General features: G+C 37.8%; 1 protein-coding gene across 1 annotated transcript in view; it reads left to right on the top strand.

The window, feature by feature from the left end:
* Window positions 1-7876, top strand: part of TOPAZ1 (testis and ovary specific TOPAZ 1) — a 42884-nt gene extending 35008 nt beyond the window's left edge. The window contains exons 17-20 of the mRNA XM_055709711.1: window positions 332-496; window positions 1574-1777; window positions 2844-3027; window positions 4343-7876. Coding sequence (XP_055565686.1) covers window positions 332-496; window positions 1574-1777; window positions 2844-3027; window positions 4343-4556 — 767 coding nt within the window. The 3' untranslated portion in view covers window positions 4557-7876. The remainder of the gene's footprint in view (window positions 1-331; window positions 497-1573; window positions 1778-2843; window positions 3028-4342) is intronic.
* The last annotated feature ends 873 nt before the right edge of the window (window positions 7877-8749 follow it).

The following is an 8749-nucleotide window of genomic DNA, read 5'->3' on the forward strand; positions in this document are numbered from 1 at the left end:
GAGGGTCTAAAATTTGCTATTCAGTTTTATATATGTACATAGATATATACATGTTTATATACACACATATATATGCCACTGACAGTCTGTTTTACTACCATGATACCATGATACTTAATAAAAGAGGTTAAATACAATATAAAGGTTCAGTGAATCCATCTGAGAAGTACTGGTGATAAGGAACGAATTATAAATAACTAGAACTGCATTTTTTGTGAAATTCTGAAATTTGTTTTCTGCTGTGGTTTACAGTGTATTCTTAATGGTCAAAAGTTTTGGCATCCAGTAGTTTCGGTTCACAGAAATAATATTGCACTGTTGTTTGCTGCAGAGTCAGAGTGGACCACAAATGCACCATTGTGGCCCTGTGATAAAATCGACATCCTCAGTCGACATAATCTGTTATGTACACTAGTGCAGAAGTATTTGAGGAAGAGTTTATACAGGCAAGCGTTTGAAGCTCTGCAGAACTTACCAGGTTTTCAAAATAATTTTGGTAAGTAAAGAAAAAGGTACTGCATTAAGAGCTAAAAATTTAACAGATTATTCTGTACTGTTCTTTTTGCTTGTTTTCTCGCTAAAATTTGTTGAAATAAGGTCATTTTTTACAAGCCCATTATTTATTTCCAAAAAGTGTAGTGTCAGTTAAACCAGGTATTGTGCTCTGCACTCATGCCACACATGTGCATGCACACATGCACATACATGCACACACACAGTTTATACACCTGTCTTCTTTTTCCAGTTGGCTTAGTTACACAGGACAAGCGGAAAAACTCACTAAATTGTTAAGGATCATACACAGTCTATACAATAAGATAAAATAGGGATATCATTGGGGCAATTCATTCTATCTTAACTTCAGATAAATGCATTGGGTTTTTTATATAACTGAGCCAACTAACCTAGGCATCTTTTGCATACCATATTAAGAACTGAGTGCTCTTTTGGGCTCAATTTATCTGACAAATTTTGGATGTGTACTTCAAGACGAGATGCATAGTCACGTAGGCTCCACTGAGGACGCCTCAGCTGATTCCTGCGTGAAGGTCTCAGTCCTGTTGCCAGTGTGTGCTTTTAGGTATGTTAGGAGAGCTTAGTTGGAGACCACCTGCTTAAGAGAATCATTTCTTGTCATGTGAGTCATGAAGTGGATAGAAGGCTGCTCAGTCTTGCTGAGAAAGGGACAGTTGAGAGAAAGTGGACAGTTTGGATTAAGAGTAGAAGCAGAACTCGAAGCACTAAGGTGGTTTTTCTTGGTGGAAACTGTAAAGTCTGAGAGATGAGGTGAAGATTCTATTTATAGGCTTGGGCAAGCGATATATGTTTTTATCTAATCCTATTGGTTTGGGCAGCAAATTATTACTTGGTCCTTAACATTTCTCTTTTATGATGTGAATTAACTAACTGTATGAAAAGATTTACAATGAATAAAGCATTATCACAACTTAACCTTGTTCCATTTTGCTGACAGAAGCAAGAGTCCTGATTTAGGTACTGACTGAGAAGCGATTCTTCAGTTAGATTTGCATTTGACTTAATTCAGTAGTTAATATTCTTCATTTCATTTCAGATACTGTAGATGTTTCTCAGTATAGCTGCCTTTTTAATGAGCTGATAAATGCCTGTTTTGAGAGCAAGAACCTTGGGGTCTCGTCTTCTGCAGTAGATTTCATGCTTTCAAAAAACATAGCTATTGATTTATTTTTGCTTAGAGGATTAATCACAGCTTTGGGAAGAAGTTCTTTGTGGTCTAAAGCTAGGACCTATTACAAAAGTAAGTTGCATCTTGAAACAATATCCTTCCCTTATGTTCTTTGGATAACACATGCTTGTAACAGCTCAGTATGTTGAGAAGAAATGTGTAAGAGTATACTTTGTAAGAAGAAAACATTGCTTTCGGTGTCACTATTGGGAATTTATTTATAACCAAAATGTTTATTGTGAAATACGAATTGGTACATACTACCAGGCATGAAATAAACATAATTCTGATTAAACTAATTTACATTCAGTTTCAGAATCTCAAAAATGTGAACCCTGAAATTATTAAAAAGCGCATCATCTTTGCTTTTTCATCGAGGCAAATTAAATTTCTTTGTACTTCTCTTTAGAGCTGTGGTGGTAAAATTACTAATATTTAAGATTTGAGAGGTCTGGCTAAGAAGTTTATCCCAACTAAGAGAAAATCCCTTCCAGCTAAAAGCTAACTGTCTGTGATTGTTTTCAGCTCAACACTTCTGAGCTAAGATAATACGGGGTGTGCCACTCTGATACGATCCACCAAAAGCTATCTGTCCATACAGTCCCATTATTTACTCTTCAATTCTGTCTTAGAATTGTGGTGGTTAGCAAGCTGCTTGAGGAGTCTGTCCCTCCCAGGGTGGATACTTGGCTTTGTTAACATTGAAATGATTGGTTTTCCCCTCCTTTACCACCCCCGCCCCCCTCTTTACCACCACTCCCCCCCTCTTTGCCCCTGCAGCCCCTTTGCCCTCTTCAAATGTCCTCTCACTGTCATCATGGTTAATAAAGCTTCTGTCTGATCTGTCCTAAATTGTACTTGTATTATTACGCACTTGGAGTCCCCAGATTTCTGACAGAGCTTTTTAATCATCACTGATAGTATTCATTGATGAAAAATAACATTTTAGAACAGTGAATATTATGAGTGAATACTATTTGCTGTGTTCTCAAATCAGGCTATTTCACAGGTGAAATAGTAAATTCCATTATGATTTTGGGGTGCTTTTTTTCAACATTCTTTGTCACATACCAAAGAAAACAGATCTGTGTTCGGTATTGGTAATCCTAATTCCTTACGTTTCTGCATTCACTCTCAGGTGCTTTATCATTGGGTTGCTATCCACCACTGCAGGGAAGTTTATGGAACAAACTTTTGATTATTCCGTCTTACTTGTCTGAGGTTGAGATGCTGTTGGCCATTGAAATATTTCTTGTTTCGAATGCTAGTGATATTCAAAGTCCAGTGGCTACTAGTCAGACTCTTCAGATAATACTGAAAAGGTTTGTTGTCAGATATGTACTGTTTTGATTGTATTTATCTGTGTGATCATGTAATTAATAAGAGATCTTGTTTTCCATTGGCTGGGAAAAAGAATGCTTGGGTTTAAAACTAGTTTTTAATCCTTATTTCTAAAGTGGTTATAGAACAGTAGATGTTTGCAGGGTTATTATTTTATTATTTTTAAATATGTATGGCAGAAAAGTAATTGCTCCAGAGTGATACTGGCCTATGTTCCCTAACATCTATGTTCCCTACACACATCTACTGCACTGTGTGTACTGTATTTTCAAAACCAGGATAGCTTGATATCTTGGTATATAAATTCTTGTGTTCTGGTTTAAGCAGTGGGGTAGAAGAACACAGTCAAAATATTACTCCTTTCAAAAAGCAACTCAAACGTTTCTTAGCTTTTTTTTTTCTTTTTTTGAAACAGCATGAAGCCATTTTACTTGATTTGCTTTATAGGGGATGTCACTGTTTGTTCATTTTTTCCCCTTTCTGTGAGACTTAATACCTTCAGATAAAAATGTGTTGGTTTTTTTTTTTCGTTTTGTCCATAAGCCACCAACCACTGTCACTAGATTATGCCTGTAATTTATTTTTCAAGACTCTGTTTGCTCTGAGATTGACTGGTTCGGCATCAATAAAAGTAAAACTGCATAGAAAAGCTGTATTTGTTAAGAAGGATGAACAGTGGCATCTCAAGCTTGAGAACTTGGTCTTCCTTCCCCTCTACCCTTCCCAAGGAATGCATCTCTTAAATTTGTACTTTTGATAAATGAGAAGATTTTTATATCTTGTTTTTGTGTGTATGCTCTTGTACCTCTGCTTGTTTGCTTAAAAAATAAGTTCTGCTTTTGCAAAAACATAGGCATGTCACTTAGGCACATCCTTATTCCAAAAGTGATTACATGCCAAAGATGAGTAATCCTTTTGGATTCAAGCATGTACATGAATTCTTGCTATATCCAGTTCATAAAACTGTGTACATTCCTTTATTTAATTTCCCAGCCCAGAGTTAAATATTTCATCATTAAACTTGCTGTGAATATTGTAGACCTACTTGGCACGGGCATTAGATCCTATTACTTTTCATCACCTTAAAATATATTAAAAATACACTTTTTCTTAACTTTGATTCTACAGAGTAATCAGCTAAAATTTGTCTAGAAATTAACATAATCTGTTATAAGTGAAGTGAACACAAGGCATTATTTTAATGTTTTGCAGTCTTGTTGCCAGTATAAAGCATCAGGCAAGTGACACAAGGCCTGTATGGTGCCTAATTTTGTATTTGTGAAAATTCACTTACAGATCTGAAGATCAGACAGTTCAGAATAACAGTGACTATCAAAAGGCAGTGGAGAGACTAATCCTGGCTGCTCGTATATCTGATCCGAAGCTTTTTCTTAAGTATATGACAATGAATGTTAGTATGGAAGAAGTTTACAGCTTGGAGCTTATATCTGCTTTAAAGTGGCTTCAGGAGAATATGAAATGGGCTAGGAACGTCTGGCTGTTGCAGTAGTCATTAAATAGTCAAGACTTCTGGGGTTTAGTGGTTAAAGCAATTGTTGTTGAAAATAATATGATAATAAAGGCAGTTCCCATTGTGTTCAGACTTGCCTTCCTGATTTACAGCAAGGCTTCAAACTCAAGTTGTGTTTTTAAATACTTACATTGATGGTAGTAGCACAGAAAGAGTGATTTTTTTTCCCTAACTGTATAGATTGTCAGACTGATTTAGATGTTTTGTGACAGCATCATTAGAAAATGAAGAAGCTGCAGCCTCAGAACCTACATTCTCCCTTCTTATGGAGAATCTAGTACCAACTGTTGCTCTTTTCCTAGCAGTTGATGGTATGTAAGTGCACTGATTGCATATATCGGCTGTTCTTGTGAAACATTTTCCACATTGCTTCATAGTTTGTAGAAGTAATATGTTTCCTTTTGTCTTCCTCACAATATCTTGTGAGGATATTGTCCCATCTGTATGCCCCTCAGCTCTTAATTTCCTTACTCCAAAAACCCAATAGAAAGCACTGAGAATAAAAATAACTTCGGAACTGCTTGAGACATGCCTGACTTAAGGATATCTTCCTTCACAGAACTGAGAGAGTCTACACAAGTTGCTCACAGCTGAAGGTTTAGTTGTGTCTTGATGATAATTTGTATATGGCTTCACATTCATATATATGCATACTTCCACTGAAAAGGAAAACTTGCTTTCTCCCTTGATTGTGGGTTGCCCATTTTTTAGTTTCTGCTGACTGCATGATGAGATGGAGGCTTTAGCAAGCTGGTTCTAGCATTTTGGTTCTTTGGGAATTACTCTTTTTTTTTTTTTTTTTTCCCATCTGCAAATCCTGAATCAGATTCAGAACATTAATTGCTTAAGGCACACTTCATCTACTGATCTGCATCCTGAGCAAGAAGAGCCAAACATTTCATATCAGAAAACTCCTGTGGCAAATCAGTGGGACCTCTCTCAAAGTTGATATGTGCCGGAGCTCCCCACTTCCATAGTGTTCGTTTAGATCTCCAGTACCAACTTACATAAACATGCCAATAATACAGCTCTTCTGATGCTGCTCTCCATCCCCTTTAGAGCTTTTTCTGCTGACAATTTCTGCTCTATTGAGCATAGAAAGAAGTTCATGGAGTTTTTTAAGGCTGTTCCATCATAAGTGAGATCAAGATGGTGGCATAAGGCCTCAATGTTTGAAAAATCTTCCCTTCCTTTGGGGCAGCATGAGTCTGTTCCCAGTCCCAGCAACATCATTGCAGGTGTCCCTTGCGCTTCTGAATCATGAAGGCCATTGTGATCTTAGCACTGGGTGGTTGTGGAGGGTTTTGGAGGGGTACTGGTGTTTTTTTGTTTGGGAGTGTTGCCACTCTAGTCTTGAGATTCATGCCGCTAATCTGCTCTCATTAATCTGATCATCAGTTGTTAGATTCCTGACCCTCTTTGATAGCACTGCTTATCCAGTCTGTCTGGGAGTTACTACTGGAAGAGATAGGATTGTGAATCTGATGACTGCCTAGATCAGTGCCTTCCTCCTGTGCCAGCTGTACAGAAGAATGCAAGGACAGAGGCTCTTATATTTTCACAGGGTATCATTCTTCTGTAGGGATCTCATCTGCTTTCCTTCTACGAAATGGTAGATTCAATGCTAACAATCAGATGGCATTTCTTTAAAAGCCCTTTACCTCAGAATTTCTCTTGAAGAACAGTTGGCATGAGTTCAAACAGACCTAGGGTTCCACCACTTGTCACCAAGATTGTTCTGCCATTTGTAAGGCTATCCACCTGATAAATCCAGTAGCGTTCTGCTGCTTTTGTTTCCTAGTAGCTGAAAGAGTAGATAAGAAGTGATCAGGTTTCAGATGAGGAATCTAAACTGATGTTCTTCCAGCCACTCCAGCATTAGTGGCAAGAGCAATTTGGGAAGGTTTCAACAGACTAAAACTGGCAGTGAGAAACTTAAGTCATTTTTGCTAATTACTTTTTGTAAGATCCTTTGTAGCTTAATCTCCCTTGGAATTAGACAGAGGCTATCTGAACCTCAGCTAAATCCCCTATTTCTGTAAGCAGTACCAGATGTGGCTAATACTATGTCTGAGAGATGCAGAAAGACAAAATTCTCTTAGTACTGTCTATGACTCTAAAGCTTGGGATGTTCTAGAGACAGCATTGTTTTTTCCATTATAAGCAACCTTGAATTGTCACTTAGATTATCCCCAGAAAAAAACCCAAATACTGCTTTTTTTTCAGAGGTTAATCATTGACCTTCTAGCTTAACTTGGAACTGTGTAAAATTTGTGCAATGTTTTGGCTCCATCTCCTGAGTATCATCTTCAGCTGATAGGACGCAATCTCAGCCATGTTTTGTATTAACAAGCAAAGCAAGCTCCCCACATTGTTGCTCAGAAGTTATGTTACAGCTGGTGTTCCTGACAATACAGGGTTTCTCCTATCACCATGATAAACCAGTAGGCAGTTTGAACAACTTAACAGTAAAGTCCTGTGTTTCACATTTTTGTGCTGTCTGGATCCACCTGAAATACCGTACAAATCTGGTCATTTTGATGTGTAACAAAACACCAGAAAGGTTTCTTGAGCAACATACCCCATACCATTTTGGTGACAGAAATTCCATGTGCTAAACAGGACAACACTGCCATGTGGAATGGAAGCGAGCCTGGAAAGATGAAAAAATGTTCCAAAGAATAAAGTTAAATACAACAGAGGCAATGCAGTTCTGCAGAGCCAGCCGCTCAACAGACAATATCCGTATTTTTGCTTTTCCCCAGGTATAAGCTACTGTTTCTTAGTAGCTGAAAGAACTTCTGTGTTAGAGATTAAGCAACTCCTTTGATACATTTAATTTTTCATATGGGAAATAAAATGTGTGTTTATCTGTTTGCAGAGAGAGAGAGAGAGGTGCAAAACCCCCTTCCTGTTCTGCACTCAGTAGCTAGGTCTAGACAATGCCATGCTCCTTTAGTATGTTGTTAGATGCATGAGAAGTTCCCTTGGTGAAAACCTTTCTTCACTTATCACCGATGACAAGGTATGCTCTTAGAAAGCTTGCTTGTGTTAGGTATGGACAGTTTCTTGTAACTAAAACAGAATAACGTTGTTTGGAAGACTTACCACAATTTTATTTCAAAGCATTGATAAATTTTGAGAGTTTCTTAACCCACATCAGGGACGGAGGTGAGAAGCTGGAAATAGAAGCTTGATAGTTCTGCAGTGTTTTATAAAGCAATTGGGGGGATCATTTTGGAGTGGTTGTTAAGATGTTAATAAATGGTTTTTATTCTTTATACGAAGTATCAAAATATCTGAGTCAGTATTGTCATTAAATTGTTTAATTCCATTCAGATCCCTGTAATTCATATTCTTGGGTATGGAGGAGGATAAGCAAATGGCAAAGTAGAGGTGAAGAGTTTAGCATGTTGTAACTACTACAAGAATCTATAGAGTATGAAATGCTGCATGAGGAGTTTAAGACTGTGTGAAATCAGTCAGTATACAGTTTTTCACCAGGCCGTAGCACATAAAGTAGCAAATGCTCATGAATAAATTTGGGCTAAAACTCCCAGCTGTGGATGCGGCCAGCTTCCAGTGTTCAGTACAGACTTGAGCGGAGGCTACAGGCTAGGCTTGGGGGCTATGTTTGATTCGCTGAAGAACTCTCATGGATGTTAGCATTTCATATGAGGAGAAACTAAATGTCCTTGGTGTAGTAATTGAACTTATAATTACCAAGATCTTAATGCCATACTCCTCAGCTTATTAAAATACAGCCACATTAAGATCAATTACTAGTTTATGTTTCTGGCCTTCAACATTCTCGATATGCATCTTGCAGTGTTGCAGGTTTGTTTTGAGGTTGGTTTTTGAGTTTGTTTTGTTTTTGCAAATCCCAGGTCTACATTTTTCAGTCTTAACCCCTCCCGCATTTTCTAAAATGACTGGTACGATGAGTAGTAGCAAAAATTAAATGTTGCCATGATCAGCCTCAGAGCTTCTGTGCCACTGTGGTGAAGGGACTGGAGAAATCTATGCTGCTTTCTGACCACCTGCAGGCCAAGGACCAGAACAGAAACAAAAGCAGCAAGGAGAAAATGACTCAGTTGCTGCATGTAGCAACTTTATTGTGATGCTTAAAATCGTCCTTCTGTTAGGGAACAAGAGGTAGTCAAAATACAAAC

This window comes from Falco cherrug, chromosome 4 (genome assembly GCF_023634085.1).
Source record: "Falco cherrug isolate bFalChe1 chromosome 4, bFalChe1.pri, whole genome shotgun sequence".
Taxonomy (NCBI): Eukaryota; Metazoa; Chordata; class Aves; order Falconiformes; family Falconidae; genus Falco; species Falco cherrug.